The sequence below is a fragment of the Podarcis muralis genome, chromosome 7, assembly GCF_964188315.1.
Source record: "Podarcis muralis chromosome 7, rPodMur119.hap1.1, whole genome shotgun sequence".
NCBI classification, from domain to species: domain Eukaryota; kingdom Metazoa; phylum Chordata; class Lepidosauria; order Squamata; family Lacertidae; genus Podarcis; species Podarcis muralis.
The window spans coordinates 53,933,932-53,955,421 of NC_135661.1; the positions used below are offsets into that span (position 1 = coordinate 53,933,932).

General features: G+C 45.2%; 1 protein-coding gene and 1 pseudogene across 2 annotated transcripts in view; both read right to left on the reverse strand.

Annotated features, from left to right (window-relative positions):
• The window catches only part of HYDIN (HYDIN axonemal central pair apparatus protein), a 135,145-nt gene that overhangs the window by 12,747 nt on the left and 100,908 nt on the right, over positions 1–21,490 (reverse strand). For both annotated transcript variants that reach the window (XM_077931772.1, XM_028739435.2), the window contains exons 59-77: positions 21,090–21,294; positions 20,609–20,844; positions 19,206–19,357; positions 18,918–19,107; positions 17,765–17,876; positions 17,250–17,501; positions 12,547–12,689; positions 11,953–12,171; positions 10,914–11,074; positions 10,480–10,604; positions 9,272–9,497; positions 8,289–8,501; positions 7,028–7,163; positions 5,849–6,014; positions 5,215–5,362; positions 4,613–4,820; positions 2,922–3,143; positions 2,538–2,707; positions 444–642 (exon numbers count right to left, since the gene is read on the reverse strand). In XM_077931772.1, the coding sequence (XP_077787898.1) occupies positions 444–642; positions 2,538–2,707; positions 2,922–3,143; positions 4,613–4,820; positions 5,215–5,362; positions 5,849–6,014; positions 7,028–7,163; positions 8,289–8,501; positions 9,272–9,497; positions 10,480–10,604; positions 10,914–11,074; positions 11,953–12,171; positions 12,547–12,689; positions 17,250–17,501; positions 17,765–17,876; positions 18,918–19,107; positions 19,206–19,357; positions 20,609–20,844; positions 21,090–21,294 (3,483 nt within the window). The remainder of the gene's footprint in view (positions 1–443; positions 643–2,537; positions 2,708–2,921; positions 3,144–4,612; positions 4,821–5,214; positions 5,363–5,848; positions 6,015–7,027; positions 7,164–8,288; positions 8,502–9,271; positions 9,498–10,479; positions 10,605–10,913; positions 11,075–11,952; positions 12,172–12,546; positions 12,690–17,249; positions 17,502–17,764; positions 17,877–18,917; positions 19,108–19,205; positions 19,358–20,608; positions 20,845–21,089; positions 21,295–21,490) is intronic.
• On the reverse strand, positions 3,222–4,298 carry LOC144328274 (uncharacterized; annotated as a pseudogene).

Genomic DNA, 21,490 nt, shown 5'->3' on the forward strand with positions numbered 1-21,490 from the left:
TCAGAAGTGCCTTATTCAACAATCTCATATTCAGCCCAGGGAGGGGACTTTCAAGAGTTCTAACCATGTTGCTTTGCTCCTACCCTGTCTGCAACCACTTTCCTGTCACTGTAGGTTCTGCCCCACTCTGCACACCTCAGTTAATGACCATGTCAGTGCTAACTCTTCTATCTCGATGTAAAAATTGAGAAGCAGCCTCTGCTTGTTTGGAGGATCTTTTCCTTGCTTTCAACTTAGATTTGACTGTAGAAACCCAACAAATGCAAGGCTGAAGGAAGCCAATTCAATAAAGATAAATAAGATGCAGCTCCTAGAAAAACATCCCACTTGCCTAAAGAATAACATATTTGAGCTGCATCTTATAAGAGACACAAAAGCTGAAGTCTTAATTTGGCCTCTCTGGCTGTGGAGCCCAGAGGTCCAGGACACTCACTCAGTCTCACCTTCATCTCAATGCCCTTCCCGAAGACCTCAATATTACGCTGCAAGACCCCATTGATTTCAAAGGTGATGACCTCATGGTAGGAAATGGCCTCGCGGGGATAGAAGGTGATTGGAATCTCTGCCTTTCCTCCAGCACCCAGCACTTCAGCATGGAAACCAACCTCGAGGTAAGCTGTGTTGGTGAACAAGCATTCCAGGCTATGAAGAGGCAGAAAAGACTATCATCAACCTTACAGAGTGGTGGTCATTCTCTCCAGCCACAAAGCCTGCCTGAGCCCCTACTAGGTTCTAGACTTAGGTGGCACTGATACCACATTTTGAAACAGAAAGATTCTTTCTCCAAAAAGGTGCCTCTGACTCTGAAAGATGAGCAGCTTTCCAACAGTTTGACTTGTGGACCTCAAATATGACTGAAAAAAATGATTTTTGGAATAAATATCAAGGAGTGCCAGGTTATAACTCTTTTCCTGTTTCGTAACAGTTCTATAGGTTGCTCAGAAGAAATTTATATTTAAGGTTTAGGTTAATCTTTATGTATACAATGTGACAATTTCTACTTTTTACAGCACATTTTAATTGATTTACATGTTACTGATATGTTCTATGCTGATCTGCCTACCCAGTTAACTTTTTACTTAATCATTTACTTAATTATTTATTAACCTGCCTCATCATTTTATTTAATTATTTAACTTGGGGTTATAATTATTTGTATACTGTATTATTTGCTTTCTGGTTATAATATCTGTATCACTGACAGCTAAAAGTAGCAGGGTTGCCAATATAGATGGTAAAACTACCGTATTTTTTGCCCTGTAGGATGCACTTTTTCCCCTCCAAAAATGAGGCTTTCGCTGAAGCCTGGAGAGCGAGAGGGGTCGGTGTGCACCGACCCCTCTCGCTCTCCAGGCTTCGCGCAGCTCTCCGCAAGCCATGGGAGCCCGGCGCCGGGCTCCCACGGCTTGCGGAGAGTTGCCTGTTCTGGGGGCTGGGGTCGGGGGAAGCTTGGGCTTCCCCCGCCCCAGCCCCGTGCCTGGGGGGGAAAAAATAATTTCCCCCCCTTTATTTCCCCCCAAAAAAACTAGGTGCGCCTTATGGGACGGTGTGTCCTATAGGGCGAAAAATACGGTAATTAATTCTGTATCAACTGCCCTGTGTCATGCCGCCTATTTAATCCATGCCACTTATTTGGAATTATTAAGCTACATTTTCAAAAAGCAAATGAGTGTGACAGGGGTTGAACTTCACTGCTCTCTGTTTTACCCTCTCACAGCCTCCACAATCTCCCTCTCTCCTCTCTCTCTCCATACAGTGATCAGCTCTAATGTCTGTTCCAACTCTCTGTGCTTCTGCTATGTGCATTTTTTCTTGGGCTAATAGCTGCTCTCAGTGGAGAGATGCACAGTGCTTTGGGCTTTTGACAAACCAACGCTGTCGCCTCCACTGACAATGTTGAGGCAAGGCACTAGAACACAAGGGGCCCCTCCCAGGGCAGAGTTGGAGCAGGCAAAGAGAGAGAAGACATGATCCAAAGTGTTGTGTCACACATTCATCCCTTCCTAACTGCTAATGTGCCTGTGCAAATGGGGCATCACACATTTGTCAGGTACCACATCAGGGGTGAGGTTTATACTTTCCAAAATTGCCTTCTGCCTTCAACAAGTGAGGCAGAAAATGGAGGTTGGGACCACTAATGATACCAGCTAGCTCATCCGAAAAAGCCCATCTAAGCAGCTGGAGATCTTCTAATTGCAACCCCAACAGATGCTGCAGATTGAAAGGTTGACAGGGCTGTGATGCCTCTTAAGGAGAGTCCGCTGATCTAGGTAGCGTATTGATTTGCCCTTTGCTGATGGGGCTATCTAAATTCCCAAGGCAGACATGGGACTTTACCTGAGCAATGGTTAATTTGACCTTCCCTGCCTGTGATTCTTGGTTCTGATTCTCCCACCTTTTGCCCTCCACCCTGCTAGCTCTTTGCTCTGCCTGTAGCCCAACATCACACCACTGCTGGTGCTGTGCACCTGAATTTACCTCCTGCACATCTGGCATGGTGCTCTGTGTCTGCGAGGCACATCATTGGTCCAGCTTACCTTGCATCCTTGGCATCCTTATTCGTGACAGTCAGGATTCGTTTGGAAACGGTCATTCCACCTTGGTAGATGAAGCAGCTTCCAAACTCCACTTTGGTGAGGGAGAAATGGATGCTGGGATTCACAGCTGAGCCTTCCAGCAAACAAGTAAATGTTGGTCCATGGCTGATCTGTGAGCACAGAGAGAGGCTGCCTGAGAACTGGTCAGATTAGTTGTCAGACTAATATATACTTGGCTAATTTTATTTTTAAGACAATATCTGTGCTGGGAGTTCTAAGCTTTATTTTTTTATATCCTTGGTGTAAATATTAAGTGGGTGATTTGAAACCTTCTCGTCAGACAACAGAAGAAACCCACCACCACCGACCCTGGGTCTTCCTTACCTGCAGCTTCAGCTCCACATCTTTTAAGGTGCATGGCTTCAGCGGGTGGAAGGACAGCAGGACCTCTGTCCGATCCCCTGCTTCTACTACTTCATTATTTGGAGAGATGGCAAAATATTGCTTCACTGCTTTGGCAAGGTCAAGTTCCCATGAGAAGTTGAAGTTAAATTTGCCAGTATTCAGAATATAGAAATGGCACTGAGCATAATCACTGACTTGCATCTGTCCAGAGCAAAGAGAAGATGCAGCATTAATACTGTTGCAGAACCACTGCTTGTTATAGGCTTGTCTTCCTTTGAACTAGTGGTGCCACCCACACCTTGTTTGGATAGTCACTCCAGAAGGATACCATGGTCGATGGTATCAAAAGCTGCTGAGAGGTCAAGAATAATTAACAGGGACATGTTTCCCTTGTGTCTCTCTGGATAGAGGTCATCATACAGGGCACCCAAAGTAGTTTCTGTGCCAAAATCGGGCCTAAACCCCGATTGAAATGGATCCAGAAAATCAGTTTTTTCCAAAAGTGCCTGAATCTGGTCTGCAACCACTCACTCCAGAACCTTGCTCAGGAAAGGGAGATTAGCAACTGGCCGGTAGTTAGTTAGGTTTCCCAAATCCAGGGAAGGTTTCTTAAGGAATGGTTTTACCACTGCCTCCTTCAAACAGGCAGGGACCACCCCCTCTCATAAAGAGGCATTGATCACCTCCCTGGTCCAGCCAACTGTTCTCTCCCTGTTGGTTTTTATCAGCCAAGAGGAGCAAGGATCTAGAGTGCAAGTGGTGGCCCTGACCGATCTGAGCACCTTGTCCACATCCTCAAACCTTACCAACTGAAACTCATCCAACACAACAGGACTAGACAGTGCTCTGGACACCCCATGAGATTCATCTGCTATAACAGCAGAGTCAAGGTCTTGGTAGATCCAAGTGATTTTATCCTCAAAATGCTTTGCAAACACGTCACAGTGGGCTACCGTTGGTTCTCCCACCTCCTTTGGGCCAGCCTGTAAAAAGCCCTGTACAACCTGGAAAAGCTCTGCAGGAGGACATAATGAGGATGCAATTGAGGCAGCAAAGTATGCTTTCTTTGCTGCCTTTGCGACCACTAGGTAGGCTTGATAATGAGCCCTTACCAGTGTTTGGTTGCATTCATTCAGATCTTTCCTCCACTTGCGTTCAAGCCGTCTCCCAGCTTGTTTCCTTGCCCTAAGCTCTGGAGTATACCAGGGGGCCAAACAGGCTCCATGAAGTGGGAGAGGGCACTCAGGGGTGAGCGTGTCAGTAACCCAAGCCATTCAGGTGTTAAGAGTCCAATGGCACCCGTGCCCCACCTCTGCACTAGGATCTAAGCTCCACTGAGCTCAGTTTGATTTTTTTCTCAAGTTGCATGCATAATACGAGCCTCCTGAAGTGGGAGAGAGAAGGGGATTTGTCACCACCTGGAGTGTTGCCAAAGAGCATCAGAGTACATTTCTGCAAGGACCTCTCACAGTTTGTGACCCTACCTTTCCTACAAATGAATCCACAATGCTGATGCTTAGGGATCGGCCTAGCCAATCTGCTTGGGGATGTTTCCATCAACACAGCTTGCTGTTAAAGACACTGTTTCGCAAGCCATCACTATGGAAAATTCTGCAAATTGTTGATGCTTGTTGGAGTCAAGTAGCGATAAGATAATCCTGGGCTCTCACCTCTTGAAAGCTGATCCGGTGTGGCTGGTCGGGGTCCAGCTCAGTAAGCAAACCACTACTTTCCTGACACTTCACAGACACATTCATGGTGTGGCCAGTGGCTTTGATGTTCAAACAGAGGGGCTGGCTCTTTCTTTTGACATCACAGATCAAGTTGAAGTTTACCTCCCCCTCCAGGTTAGGCATGAATAAGATGCTAATAGGAAGCCTGGTGAGAAAACACCACACATTTGGTTGGGGTTGGTTGCACTGAGAAAACTAGTCACAAGGATAACTGCATCCTGTAGGATGCTGAGCCCTTTCAGCACTGAGGGCTTTTCAAGACCAGTTAACCCCTCATAAACCTGCGGAAAATTGCATGTATGTCAATGCATGCTTTGTGCTAAGCCTGTAGCCAAAATCCTTCCCTGCAATGCAGAATGTGAAGTTGCAGGGGAGAAAGGGGCCAAAGAACAAGTGCTTTACAGATGATGCCATGGGACCAGAAACACAAGAATCTTACGAAGGGAATGTCTGGCTCGCTCCCAATCAACAGGGACAGCCTGAGTACCAAGAATGTGCCATTCAAGGCACTTGTTATCTAGCTCCACATCCTCCTTTACCTGGAACGAGGTGGGATTGAGCCTTCCATGGGCTGCAGTTTTAGACAGCTGATTCGCCCCTCTGAAAAACGAGAGCCTTCTCTGAAGGAAAAATTGTAGGTCTCATTCTCATTGTTGATAATGTCGATGCTCTCACGAGCCTCGTGTCCTTGGCGAGAGAGGAATAGCAACAGATTGCTAGGGTTTGAGTCAGTTTGCTAGAGAGAACTCACCGCCTTCCCAATTATATTTACTCAGAATCTTTACTGCCTAAGAGTAAAATGTATTTTTCCCCAATAAAACTTACACAAAATGAAACACATTTATCCTTTAAAACTCACATGTCTCTGAATTTTGCAATTCAAATATAATAAACTATATTATATTCAACTATAATATATAAACAAAAATGTATATATTAAAGGGAAAGACCATTTGGTTCTTACCTTGCAAAGTTGATTTCTTTGTGCACCAAAATACTAAAGAATTTTTATGAATATTTGTTTTAAGATTAAATTGCAGAATATGATTAGATTGCACCATACATTTATACAAACTGTGTGAAATATGGTAAATAGATATTCAGACTGGGAAAATAAGAAACTGAAATGGACAGATACCCCCCCCCCCCGCTGCCTTCCATGTCTATCCTTACCAATAAGGAGCGAGCGGAAATTCAGGTGGGATCTCTCAAGATACACAGCAGGATCCGTGGTGTGGCCAACCAAGAGGAATGGGACAGAAAGGTTGTGTTCAGGGATTAAGAAAGTCCAAAAGGATTCTGTGGTGTCCAGATGTTGAGGGATGAATTCAAATATGACCTACAGGTAAAAAGGCAACTGGAAACCTCTGGCACAGCCCTGCTCTTGCTAGTGCCAGTTTTCTACCTCCTTCCCCCTGCCTTTTACTACAATGCTTTCAAAAGTATTTCCACACACACACACACCATCACTAAGGACTTCCCCAGTTTTGCAGCCAGCATCTTCCTTCTCTACTAGGAGGCACTGACTAAAAATATTATTAAAACCCCAGGTTTTCCAATAGTCAATAGCTATCATAGCTCCATTGAGGAACTCTCTTTCTCAGCACTCTCAAGGAACAGCACAGGCCTGCTTCACTTTATAAGCAGTTGCTTTGTCCCTGTTTCCACAGTTATGTAGGTCAATAAAGGTTCTTGCTGTTATCGCTGTGTCTTGCTTCATGGAAACCCACCTACACCAGATATATTCTTCCCTTTCTTTTTCTTGCTCTTAGTGTGGGTCTTGTTGGCAAAATTGTCATACCCATGTTTCCATAGGCTTTTTAAAACAGGGACTCTTTCACTCTTCAGGTCAAGGGCAGTGTGCACTGTAGTAGTTGCTGCCTGCTTAACTTGTAATTTTGCTGTCTGAAGCAACATTTATATATTCTGCCATGTGTGTTTCCTATAATAAACCAAGCTTTCTTTATACCTTGGGGTGAGAAGTTATTGTGGGCATGAGGTTAAGGGTTAACACATAACAAGCACATGTCATAACTCCCGCAAAAGATCCTAAACCTATCTTTAGTGTGTGTGTGAATACACATGAGTGCTAGACATGCATGTGGGTTCAAAACACATACTGTTACCAGAATAGATGTGCTTCTGTGTCGGCTTGCTGGAATAAGAACTACCAGAAGTGGCACATGGAAAAGGTACATGTATATGACACATCCATATATGTCTCGCCCTTTGTTTGTCTGAATTCCACACTTGCAAGAGGAACAGGCAACCAGGAGCGGCCACAACCTTGCCAAGGAAGACTCAGAGGCAAGAAATGGTGGCCCTAACTTGGCATTCCCTCTGCCAACTCACCTCCACTTTTTTCTCTGGCCGGAGCTGGCCTCGCTCCGTAAAGCAGATGAAGGCAGCATAATCTTTGTTCTCCTGCTGCTCACAGACCCACTGGAAAGAGTAGGTGGCATTGGTGGGGTTCATGATGGCAAAGCTCCTACCCAAGACATGGAAGAAGTGACATCGGAGACATGTTAGGCTGTCAGCTAATGGGGGGGGGGAGTCTAGTTGATTGTTCATCTGTCTTTTAAGAAACCAGTTCAGTAACAAATTGCATTTATGCACTTTTGCATAGCACCAAAGGTCTAGTGCAAGGATATGTGCTTGGTTTTTGTTTTTTTGTGGTGAAGTACAACACAATTTATTTCTTAAAGCTATCACTCATTTTAGAGAGAAAGACTATTTTTAACATTTGATTTTCTTTCCCTTTACAGTAACAAGCCTATCACAAAGCCACATAAAAAATAAGCAAGTGTGCCTTCATTTTCAGAGTGCTACTGATTAAAAGTCAGCCCCCACCAGTGAATCAAATAAACTTTACACATCAATAAAAGCTTGAAGCCTGGATGCAAATAAAAGTGCCTGATTCACCAATTCAGCATGTGGGTCACTGTCAGCCAGAACTCAAGTTATTGGGTGAAGTTATGAAATTCACAAGCTTCAATCCCTGCCTCCTGACTTTTATCAGATAAGTGACATGCTTTATATGAAGAAAAACAATGGTAAAGGTTCCCAGAAGCCAAAGCATAAACAATAACAAGACCGATTTATTACATCAATAAAGATACAGCAAAACAGCCCAAATAATATTAATCAGAAGAGGGAACACCAGTTGAACAATCCATTTTGACAAATCTTTTTCAATAGCATCTATTTCCTCAACGGTCCTTGGAAGCAGTGATAACATCCAGCTACTGAGGATATAGCCTTATTCCTCTTGTGCTTTTCTGCTGATAAACATTCTTTTTTATATGTAGGTGCTTTTGCACTGATGCAAAACTTTCAGATGTTAGCAAATGCTTCCAAGGTAGCTGCTTCAGACCCTCCCCAGAGTCATGACTGGCGCTGGTGTGCCACGCAGGAAGGAGAAATAGCAAAAACGCAGCCGTGGAATAAACTGCTGCACCAGCAGCCCCACCATCCTGGGCATGCAACACTGCCAAAGGGAAAGCAGCTCTCTCGGCTGAAAGCCCAAGCCCAAGGGATGTTCCCAGTCACTGCTTAGAAGACCTATGAGTGTTTGAATGAAGCAGTCAATGCAAAGAACTGACTGGATACTCACCGGGTGTTCCTGACGTACACTCCTATAGAGGTAAATTCAATCACTTTGGTGTTGGCATCCAGGCTCATCCCACCAGGCCCTCGCAAGTCTTGGTTGCGTCTGTGCGCAGTGATGTAATTGGAATCTTCCAGCTCAAAATGACAGTAGGGCAGGAGGCTCTTCGCCTTCACAGTCACAACTGGGCCTTCCTCATCAGGCTTCAGGTTAGAAATACTGAAAGGAAAAAAGGCCCAGGTTGACAGGGAATATGAAAATTAATTTCTGGGACTCCCTACCTCACACATGGCATGTGATTCATCTTTTCCCCACAAGGAAACTCCCTTGCTATTTTTCTGCCTCTTTGGCAGTGATCACCACCCTTTCTGGACTAACAAATCCCCATTTTACACAGTTTCTCACCAAGCATTATGCGGTCAATGCACATTTGCATCTGCTGGCATTCCAAGGCATGAGCAAAAGCTTCACCCGCATTTTGTCCCACTGAGCAGATATATACATACTATTCAGATAAGTTCAGCATTTGACTGGTGTAGGCCTCCACTGCATAAGGCTCAACTACTTGTGGCACTGTCAGGGAGAGTCAAAACTCTGTTGTTGGAGGCCTTTCCCCCCTATTTATGGGAACACTTGAGCCGCCACCATCCCAAGTCCATCAAAAGGGGGCAATGAAGTAAGAGGAAACCTGTGTTGCTGCCTCTGCACTGCTCCTTCTCCCCTGGATTCAGAGAGACAGTGTTGATGCCAGAAAGATAGTGACTATAATTTCTGTGCAGTCATACAGAGCAAAGTTCAGAGCCTTCTAAACCTAGGTAATAGCCATTTTGTTAGGAAGTCACAGACCATGCTGCCTGCCTCCCACCGAACACCACAGCAGCTGTGTAAGGAAGCACTCAAGGTGAGAGCAAGATGTAACAACATCTGCAGTGTCGGGAAGATTTGCTCTCTCAGGACTTGTGGATGGCATTTGTGGGAAGTCTCCTTACCTGCAGAGTAGGCGGCCCTCAAACTCTCCCACTTCCTGAGGACAGAATTTCACCTGGAGGGTCTGGGAGCTCTTAGGAAGGATGCTACCACAGTTGGGCTCCATGAAGAAGGGGGCTCCAGTGGCTGCTGGGGACACGTAGGAAGAAAGGCTGTCCACCATACTCTCAAAATGACTGAACCGTCGGCTGGACACGGTCTTGATGGAAGCAACAGATGGAACTTCAGCTGAGTTGAAGGAAGAATTTGCTGAGACAACTGCTTCTCCTCAATGCATTATTCAAAGCAGCATTTTGTGACCTTCCATTTATTTTCCACATCTGGACGTTATAGCTTGTTATGAACTCATCTACCAGGGCAAACATCTCTGGGACTTGGCGTGCAAGTTTGCCCTGGCCAGTGTCCTTCATGCTCCAGAGAATGTTATGGGGAAGAGGTGATGGCAACAGCAAGCACTTGAGACATAGAGCAAAAATGCCATGTTTAGGGTTGGCCTGGAAGCTGCAGCTTGGACAGAAGCAGTGAAATGGCATAACTGAGTGGAGTTGTCGACTGTGAGCAAGAAGCACCACTTTTAAAAGAACGGTGCTGCCTGCGTGTTTGCTTCTGGGCCAAGTCCTTAGCAAGCTTGGCCTAGGTTATGTGGAGGAAAGCCTTCTTGCAGATAGACCTGTCTCTCTGCTTAGATATTCAAATGAAGTTGCATTGCAGCTGCTGAGATCCATATTGTGATAGCTGGGGAGGGGTGGTGTGCTGCTTTTCTGTTGTGATGCTGTTGTAAAAATTGTCTTGCTTAATCTGGATGCATTTATTGCATTTTAATGTTGTAGTGAAGTTAGGAAAGACTTTACTACAAATGTGCTGGGGTTTTTTAATAGAAAATGTATTTATATGCTTGTGAACTGCCAAAGAAATGTTTTAAATAAGCATACAGACAAGCTAAAAGTTCCCCATTAACTCTCTAGAAAGCATCCCTTGGCAAGTAACTCCCTTCTGGCTGATGCAGCTACTGTTGTACCTGTTACAACCTGCCCTGAACATCCCAGGCAAATATATGAACAGTCTTGAAAGATCCAAAAAGATGAGAGGAAAGGGCCAACAGGCAGGGGTGTGTGATGTTCCACAAGCTAGAAGGGAAGGATCTGAGGATGTTCTCAAGGCACCTGAGAAGTGGTGGAAAGTAGAGCCTGAGAAGCCCACTAAGGCTTACCTGTTGCACCTTCTGGGCTGGCTGCCAAAGCCTCAGTAGCAAAGTTGACTGCCCTCCCGGTCTCCTCCATGACCACATTCCAGGTGTATTCTAGCTGCACATTCCCTGTATTAGACAGCTCCACACTGGTAGAACAAGAGGGCGGAGAGAAAAGGAGGAAATTGGGAGGTCTGGCTCAGAACAAAGGAAATAGAGGAGTCACTGTGCTCTGGTCACATATACTCAATCCTCTTCATCACTAAGTTTGGGGAAAACAAGGTGGCCTGAAGCATGAATAATAATAATAATAATAATAATAATAATAATAATAATAATAATCAGGTATATGTGTCCAGCACACTGTAAGGTAGGGGAAGCTGGACTCCACAAAAGGGGGGGGGGGCACAAAAATAGAAGACAGCCTCTGAACAAGATTCTGCATATTTGTTACTCACTCGTACACCCTTGTCTGGAACAGCAAAGTGTCCTTGAAGTTCACTGTCTCCACTTCCATTTTGTATTGTGCGTAGTCCACAGTGGCACTCACCCAGAGCTCCAGTTCTCGGCCACTGTCTTCCACAGTCGTGTGAGCAGGTTCCGGATCTGTCTCAATCACCTACACCAACAGCAGAACAATAGGAAGCAGCCACAATAGGAAGCAACCACAAGGTGGCTCGTTTCCAACCTTAAGAACTTAAGAACAGCTCTTCAGGATCAGGTCAGTTGCACATCTAACCCCGCATCCTGTTCTCACAGTGGTCAATAGGAAGCCTGCAAGCAGGAACCAAGTGCCACAGCACTCTCCCCCTCCTGTGGTTTCCAGTAACTGGTATTTAGGGGCATTACTACCGCCGGCAAGTGGATGGAGGCACAAGGAGAGGCCACTTTGCCAGTGAGATTCAGCAAAGGAAACACTGCGATGGGTGTCCCCATTAGAAGCGATGAGTGTGAAAAGGATAAATATGAGTAAAAATTGGGTTACATATGAAAAATTAATACAAAAGGAAGGAAGTAAATAGAAAATGAAACCTTATGAAGAAGTTAAAGTAAACAAATTAGGACAACGTCACAGGTCAGGTGATAAGGAAGTAACTCATTCCAAGTAATATGTAAATCCCAAAAGGACAGGCTTCATTTTCATCACCCATTAGATCTGGGAAGAAAATAGCATTTGTTTCCTTTGACATCTCCAGATGAGAGTGTAGCTCCTGAACCCAGAGCCCAACAAGTGCCAGGTGAGGTTCATATCTGGCAAGGCAGCAAGCAGAAGAAAAACCAGCAGAGAAACCTCCTGAACAACAAAAGGCTACAACAGGTCATGTGACAAATCCTGAGCTGTACAACATGTGCAACATACAGCAACCCCCCTGTTTCAATTTGTCTTGGACCTGGAATCCTCATTCCCTTGATGCAGAATTTAGCCTTGTTCAATTCAGCTCCATCAGTGCCTGCATGAGACCTCTCTGAGCATCTCTTCGCTCCCTTGTTTCTTACCTTCTTCTTAGTTGGGCGTGTTGTCGTGATACTTTTTGAGATGTCCACCCATTTGACAGTGTGAAGGCGATCGTCCCAATCAGGCATTTGGTCAGCTGGCAGCTGGAAGGCAATCTTGGTCACCTTGCACTTGATGGCTTGTTCTTTCAGTGTGACGGGGAGGCTAGATTTCAAGGTCACTGTGATGTTTTTGGTGCACCCGCTATGGAGGTGGCCAACCTAGGGGAGGGGTGTGGAGAACCAGAGAGTCAGATGTTGGCAAGATAACCAAGGAGAAATAGCAGGGTCAGAAAAGACCTGCATTGATCACTGGACAGCCCTGAGAGTAAACTGAGTGCACGCTGATGGTGACCTGCACTTTTTTCCTAAGGGATTAATTCAGCACTGGTGAAAAGCACAATGGCAACTTCAGGCTGCAGCCTCCCCTGTATGATCTTGAACATACTGAAACATATTTTCATTCCAGTTGGGACTACATATGGCAATTCCACACTAAACAATGGAGCCTGCAAGAGATAAGTGGGGTGCAAAGCCTTGGGCCTTTGGGAGCTTTGGCAGCAAAGGAGAATTGAGGACAGGGGTGCCTCCACCTACCTGTGGGGAGAAGTGAAGTGGACCCGAAGTCGGCCATTCAAATCTCATCACATCTGACTTGCTGTGGTTGGTTATGGTACATGATGCCTGATAGGACCTGCCAATGTGACAGTCCCCAAACTGGACGCAATCTATTCGGGGAGCTGTGGGGAAAGAGGCCAGGTGTTCTGAACAAGGGCAGCTTTTGTTGCCTCCCAGTGATAAAGACATTGTCACAAGGCGTAGCTTCTTACTTCCCACTTGCCTTCTTGATCCTTTAAGCCCCTTTGCCCATTAGCTCAATTCAAATGCCACACTCAACCATGGTATGCACTGAACGTTAAGAACCCACATCATGGTTTGAAGGTCCATATGCATAGCTGCCAAACTACGGTTTGGAGCTGCTTGTCTGCTTTTGTTTTCCATCTGCTTAGAACTCAGGTTTCTAAGTTCACAAGTTTGCTTCCATCTCCTCAGTGCATCACCAACCTTTCAAAGTGATCTGCTGGGGGAGAAGGGGCTCAGGATCTGGCCCACCATGGGATACTACTAAAAAAAAGCTGCGTATGTTTTGTTTTTTAACAATGTAGTAATACGTATGAAGAAGTATTGCTGCAAATAGATATAAATCTACTTTCTTTATCTTAGGAAATATAGAAATCAACTTCTGTAGCAAAGGTGTCGATGAATTTAAAATTGTGTCTTATACTACAAAATATAATATTTAGAATTTATTGGACTCTAATGTTTGTATAGAAAGGGACTATCTATGACAACCTGTTGTAGATGTAATAATGCTTCTTTGAAAAGTATGTTTATGCAATGTCCAATGCTTATGAAATTTTGGAAGAAAGTGCTAGAGTGTATAAATATTACTTTGGGGGGAAAGCTAGTATTGTCAGAGGACGGTGTTATTTTAATATCTACCTACTGTATTTGACAACTGGTTAGAATAAATGGATTATTTTCACCTTCACTACGGCTAAAAGACTGATATTGATCCACTGGAACCCAGTGGCGGAGCTTCATGCTCCGGCACCGGGGGGCGGACAGCAGGCAGGGGCGTGGTATGCCACCTGTGGGGACGTGGCGCCCAGCACGGGCGGGGCAGCTGCGATGGCACCCCACCGGGATCACGCTGCCGGGGGTGGTGCACTTGCCCCGCACTCCTCTTCCTCCGCCACTGCTGGAACCATAAATCTATGGCCCCCTTTAATCAATGGATAGAATATATGACAACTCTTGCAACATACAAACAAATAGCTTATAGACATAGACTGTTTATGGATCACTATTATGACATTTGGAAGCCATTTATAAAAAATATAGTAGATTATAAATCGTGTATGTATTAGAATACAGTGGTACCTCGCAAGACGAATGCCTCGCAAGACAAAAAACTCGCTAGACGAAAGGGTTTTTTGTTTTTTGAGCTGCTTCGCAAGACGATTTTCCCTATGGGCTTGCTTCGCAAGACGGAAACGTCTTGCAAGTTTGTTTCCTTTTTCTTAACACCGTTAATACAGTTGCGACTTGACTTCGAGGAGTAACTCATAGAACGCGGTGTGGTAGCCTTTTTTGAGGTTTTTAAAGACTTTGGTGATTTTTGAAGCTTTTCCAAAACTTTCCCGACACCGTCCTTCGCAAGATGAAAAAAATCGCAAGACGACAAAACTCGCGGAACGAATTTATTTCGTCTTGCGAGGCACCACTGTATTAATTTCATTTATATGCCTTTGTATTAGATAAGTATGTACGTCATTATAGTGAGTTTTCCCCCTTTTTATGCACCATTTGTTTCATTTTTCTTGTTTTCCACTTTATTTTGTTTAATTGAAATATTTTCAATAAAAAATGAATAATATTATAGCCTTCTTATCACGAATGTTTACCACATTAGTTGGGTCTACTTATGCATCAGATGTGAATACAGTTACTAGTTTTTATTCTGTAATAGAATTATATTCTTGAGACATTAAAAAAAATAAAGTTGGCCTCGAGAGCTGTCCATGCAAGAAGAATTATTGTTTGTCTTATTATCCCAGCATAGAATCTTCAAGTTCTGGGTAAGATTTTGCTCTGAGGAAATCCATTGCATCAATTAACTGTTAGTCTGTGATCAGCTAGGTATGGCCAGCACATTGCCACACATTTGATTGATAATTTGTTTTGTTAAAATGGTTTTATATATATATATATATATATATGCAGGTTTTGGTGTCCTCGGGTATCTTCCCGTGTAAAAGTTGGGGTGTCTAGGCGACGTTTCGACGAGGTCTCACTCGTCATCTTCAGGCAGGTGCTTTCGGCTTCTTGTTACTGGAACAGAGCAGGATCTCAGTGTTTGAGTTCCTATAAATACTGTTGAGGAGGTGTGGCCTCCAATGTTTTGGGCAGAGAGGAAGTTCCTAGGCTAGTGTGCCTTTTCTTCTTTTGTTCCTTAATTGCTTGAGGGATATCTTGAGTGATTTCTTGAGTGATATCCTGAGTACCACTTAGGTGGGTCATTAGGTGTGGATTAGTTGCTAAAGCCTTTGTGTCTTGACCTCTTGAACTTTGTGAAGAGTTTTTCTGAGAAGATGGGTGTACTACATTTAGTTGTGCTCTGGCTTGGCTTCGTGTATAGGGGCGAGCTGTGGTTTTGTGGCCTGTGCCAGCCAGATCTGTGTAGGGATTGCAGGGGGGTGCAGCATCCGGAGGTGCCACCATGGTTTGGCTACTGGATGGTGTCTGTAAAACCAACTTCCCTTTCTTGACGTCCTAATCTACAAAAAACCTGATGGCTCCCTAGGACACACTATCTACCGAAAAAAACACACACCAACCGCTACTTACATGCACAATCACACCACCACCCTGCACAAATAAACTCCGTAGCCAAGACTCTCATCTCCAGAACCAAACGCCTGGCTGACAAAGACCACTTGACAACTGAGTTACAGAATCTCTCAAATGTGCTAATTGCCAATGGATACCAGCAAAACAGGGTTACGAAGCTAATCCAAAAAGAAACACCCCCCAAAAACCAAGACACAGAAGAAAACAATGGCATGGCCCTCCTTCCTTATATCAAGGGCACTACAGATAAAATTAGCAAAATCCTCCATAAACACAATATCAAAACAGCCTTTTGCGCCAACCAAAAAATAGCCAATATCCTCAGAAACCCCAAGGATAAAATCCAGTTGGAAAACCAAGGGGTCTATGAAATACCCTGCAAAGTCTGCCCAGCCACGTACATTGGACAAACAAACAGACGAATAAATGCACGTATCGCAGAACACAAGAATGCCGTCAAAAAAGAAGAAAAAACTTCCTCTCTCTTCCAACACATGAAAGAAACAGGACACGAAATTAATTTTGCAGATTCCAAATTGCTCTCTAACATGGAACATCACCACAAGAGAATAATCATGGAAGCCATCGAGATAGAGAAACACCCTCACAACATGAACAAGCGTGACGACACATCCCGCTTGCCAGACATCTGGAAATTAGCCCTCCCCACAAAAACTGACACCAGATCCAGAGGCACACAGAACGCCATCACCAATCAACCACACCAGACCCAAACCCAGACCCTCTCCACAGATAAATTACAGACACCATCCAGTAGCCAAACCATGGTGGCACCTCCGGATGCTGCACCCCCCTGCAATCCCTACACAGATCTGGCTGGCACAGGCCACAAAACCACAGCTCGCCCCTATACACGAAGCCAAGCCAGAGCACAACTAAATGTAGTACACCCATCTTCTCAGAAAAACTCTTCACAAAGTTCAAGAGGTCAAGACACAAAGGCTTTAGCAACTAATCCACACCTAATGACCCACCTAAGTGGTACTCAGGATATCACTCAAGAAATCACTCAAGATATCCCTCAAGCAATTAAGGAACAAAAGAAGAAAAGGCACACTAGCCTAGGAACTTCCTCTCTGCCCAAAACATTGGAGGCCACACCTCCTCAACAGTATTTATAGGAACTCAAACACTGAGATCCTGCTCTGTTCCAGTAACAAGAAGCCGAAAGCACCTGCCTGAAGATGACGAGTGAGACCTCGTCGAAACGTCGCCTAGACACCCCAACTTTTACACGGGAAGACACCCGAGGACACCAAAACCTGCATTCCTGTACCCGTGAAAATCTACGAAAGCAAATATATATATATATATTTATATATATATATATTTGCTTTCGTAGATTTTCACGGGTACAGGAATGCAGGTTTTGGTGTCCTCGGGTATCTTCCCGTGTAAAAGTTGGGGTGTCTAGGCGACGTTTCGACGAGGTCTCACTCGTCATCTTCAGGCTGGTGCTTTCGGCTTCTTGTTACTGGAACAGAGCAGGATCTCAGTGTTTGAGTTCCTATAAATACTGTGGAGGAGGTGTGGTGTATAGCCTCCAATGGGAACTTCCTCTCTGCCCAGAACATTGGAGGCTATACACCACACCTCCTCCACAGTATTTATAGGAACTCAAACACTGAGATCCTGCTCTGTTCCAGTAACAAGAAGCCGAAAGCACCAGCCTGAAGATGACGAGTGAGACCTCGTCGAAACGTCGCCTAGACACCCCAACTTTTACACGGGAAGACACCCGAGGACACCAAAACCTGCATATATATATATATATATATATATATATATATATATATATATAAATTTGTCACACGTTGCTAGCGGTCCAACTCCCAGTTCACTGAAGCACCTCCCCTTTCTCTCACCCTCGGCTGTGTTCTCTTCCAGATGTCTTTCAGAATCAGTCCCCGTAATCAAGCTGTGGATGTTGTCCAGCACAACATCATCCTGGTAGCCCTCGCCCACCATTTGGATGCTGGTCTCCTCGTACTGATTATCCACAATAGAGAGGTGGATCAGTCCTTCAATGCGCTGGGCCAAGGTGGGTTGGAAAACCACATCAAACTCAGCAGACTCCCCATTGTGCAGGATAAGAGAGGCCGTGTGAGGTTTCCTGACTATGAAAGGACAAAGGAAACAGGAGACCAAAATATCAGAATTCCTCCTCCACAAGGCCCAGAGATCTCTGGGAGAAAGAAAAGGCCCTTCCTTTGCTTTTTGTTTACGAGACCTTCAGCTGCACCTCTGCAGACATTTTGTTCAGGCAGCCGTCTCAGTGCTCTGGACAAGGGGCTAAAAGGAAGCCAGTGCCACAGGGAGAACCACCCACGTTTCCACAGCTACTGCGCCCTTGCCATGGTAGCAGGTATGTGTCATTTACCTCCCTCGCTGGGTTCATTCTCCTCATTCTGAGAAGTCATATAAATGCACTTGGTAGTGGGTCTGTGTTTCAAAGTGAAAGCACAATTTTCATCTGAGATGTTGAGAAACAGCTGGGGAAAGGGACAAAACAAGAAAAGCAACACAGCCATGAGTCGTGGGAGACCATTTAGATCCAGACAGCACCTTGGAATACTATCAAATAGGCAGAACTTTGCCTGACAGCTTTTTCTGTAAATTCTTAACATCCAGATGTTTCAGGTAACCAATTCAGCCTATGCTGCTATGAAACCCTTTAATTCATTAAACTACAGATAGGAAACTGCTGACCTCAAGGCCAGATCTTGTTCCCAGGATATTTAAGTCAATCCTGCACCACCCTCTCCCCCTTGGCTCTGGCATGGTAGCTTTAGTGTCCCGGCAGACACTCATGAAAGCCTCCTGGAGGCAGCTTTTGAGCCCTTTGAAGAAGGAACCCTGGGTAGCTTGAAAAACACATGGAAGAAGAATGCAGCTGGGAAAAAGTGGAGAGCTACTTGGACAACAGTGCAGGGGAGGCACCCTGGGGAGGGACACCATCCACCCATTCTCCTGGGCAGCCTCACTCAGCGGCACACCCCAGTGGCAGCAATGGTGGCCAAGGGTTGCTTCCTCAAGGGCCAGCCCTCAGATGGGATGTGTGGCAGAGGCAGAGTGGAAAAAAGAAGAAGAAAGAAGAACAGGAGGGTTGGGTGATGGCAGCGGAACTACACCCCCCCCCTCATATATGGTCCCAAAGATCTCAGAAGACCAAATCAGAGCAGGGCATTTAGAGTAGCTGTCCCTGTGACACGGGTGGTGGGAAGAAAGTGAAAAGCTCTCCCCGCATGTATAAAAAAAGCCCATGACTTCCCCTTCCATGCTGACTTTTAAATGCCTGCTGAAAACCTTCCTATTTCCCCAGGTGTATGCAGGCAACACATTCTTCCCCAATGGTTAACTGATGCCTCTTTTTCACCTTTCATATGGTTTTTCAATTTTTTTTTGTTTTATTGCTGTAAACCACTTTAATATATTTTTAAAACATATGTATTACTTATTTATTTAGAAAAATATTTATAAGTGCACCTTATGGACCACATAAGAGCAACATTGCCATGCCCAAAGCTGCCTACCTGGACTAGGATGCTGCCACAGTTCTTAAAGACCAGAGGAAGGATCTCTGTATGGCCCAACAGGAGCCTCCTGAAGAGTAGGAGTGGGTTCCCTTTCTTATTGCGGAGCACAGGGCGCATGATGGTGACCTGAGGGAGGTTGCCATCCCCAGTGACCTCAAAGGATAAATTCCTTGACTTTGCAACCACACTGAAAGTAAGAGACAAGGGAACACATTGCCCTTGTGTGCATGTCTAGAAGATGGCCCAAAGGAGCCACCACCTTTCCATCAGCCATGACTGGGATACCTGGGCGGTGCATCAACAGCAGCCTCAAAAATGCACTGGTAGTTTTGCATGCTCTGCGGTGAGAAGGTCAGGCTTGTGAAGGCATGTGAACGGCTGGCAATGCACATCCGCACTGGTTGGAGCTCAAAGATGTCACTGATCCGGAAACTGGACTGTGGAAACATCATACAGCTGGTGAAGCTTCAAAAACCACTCACAGAAAGCCCCCTCCCTGAATAAGAGGATGTGGAGAATGACAGGACACTTCCTGGACTAATAATAATAATAATAATAATAATAATAATAATAATAATAATAATAATAATAATAATAATAATTTTATTATTTATACCCCGTCCATCTGGCTGGGTTTTCCCAGCCACTCTGAGCGGCTTACAACACATACAAAATTGTAAAACATTAGACATTAAAAATTTCCCGAATGTCTTCTAAGAGTCAGATAGTTGTTTATTTCCTTGATATCTGATGGGAGGGCATTCTACAGGGCAGGCACCACTACCAAGAAGGCCCTCTGCCTGGTTCCTTGTAACCTCACTGCCAGATGTCCCTCGGAGCTGGATCTCAGTGTCTGGGATGAATGATGGAGGGAAGACACTCTTTCAGGTACACTGGGCTAAGACCATTTACGGCTTTAAAGGTCAGCACAAACACTTTGAATTGTGCTCAGAAACATACCAGGAGTCAATGTAGGTCTTTCAGGACCAGTGTTATATGGTCCTGGCAGCCACTACCAGTCTAGCTGTGGCATTTTGGACTGGCAGTTAGCCTGCTTCCTTCCAAGCTGCCGCCAGCTCTGCCAATGCAGCAAATGCTGCCATGACTGATTTATCAATGGACCCAGTTTGCTATGATAGGGGCAAACGTATAAGTCTTCCCTGTATTTCTATAACAAGCTTCCACATGAAATTCCTAGACCATTAATTTTATTCTGTTTCAGCTATGTACATGGTGATTTCTTGGGTTAAATAGAGATGGGCAAACTTTTTGCTTACCCCTGAGGACCATATGCAACCACAAGAGCGCATGATGGTGGGCATGGCCATTCATTCCTATGTACACTCTTGCAGGGAGAATATAGATGGGGAAAGCGAATCCTCCCCATGCTCCAGTCTTCCCATCGCAGTCATGTAATTTACATGCCCTAGCCAACCCTTGCAGGGAACTGGCTACAGGAAGCACAAGGAAGGGAATCTGTTTTGTGGTAGGCAGTCAGGCAGGGGGAAATAAAAACATGGTATCAAAGCTAGCAGTGGAGGAACATTAGGAAGATTGCAAGAGAGACCCATGATGGCCACCTGGAGCCGTGTTAAATAAATACAATCTTAACACCCAATCTAAGGGGCGGTGGCAGCAGCAGCAGCAGCTACCACACAAAACCACCACAGCACAGCAGATGCTCTCACCTTGGAAGAGATGGACTTTACGCTAAAAACCACATCACAGGGGATTCGGCCAGTGTTGCAGATCTTGAACCGGGCAACTGCCTGGTGCCCAACCAAAACGTTATTGAAGATGAACTTGTTTTCATCAGTCACAAACACACACTCGCATCCTATGGTCTTCAGAACCTGGCTGAGGTTGCTGCTGTTGCAGATTCGATGCTCCTCAAAAATGCTCCCCATGTCATCCATCACAAAACCTTGGGGAAATACAGTGAGGACAACTTAATTACAGATTGAAGTTGAGATAGGACAGAGCAACTCTTCCAAAAGTAATTATTTATCATTCCTTTCACAGGGCTTCAGGGGAAGGAGGGCTACTCCCTGGAAGACTATCACAGACAAAATAAATCCCTCCCTCCCTGCAGATGGCAGGCAAAATGAGACTCAAGAGATTAGTTCTCCTTCCAGCTGTGATGGTTCCAGAGCTGCTACTATCACCTACCTGGGACACACGATTCTGCAAGCAGACTGTACTGAATGCCACCAGGGTTGTCGTCGGGGTCTCGGTCAGTGATCTCTATGTTCATGTACTCCTCAAATTTCCCTACTGCATCTGCAATGCAGTCCACAGTGATGGTCTGATGGCCTCCTGGAGGAATGGTTCCAAATCCAGGGGAGACGGTGAATATGCCAAGGGAGAAGCGAGCCTATGGAGAGAGCCCAAGCAGGAGGCAGCCTTCACTACAGCTGCCCCTGAACCAATGCAGGTAGTGCTGCACCAGCTATTTTGGGTCTGCTTACTATAGAAGCAGGTGAAAGAGACAGTTGGCAACGTAAGGAAGCTGCACTTGGCAAACCTTACACAGGTGCAGCAGTGTGCCCAATGCTGAGGATGCTGAAAGC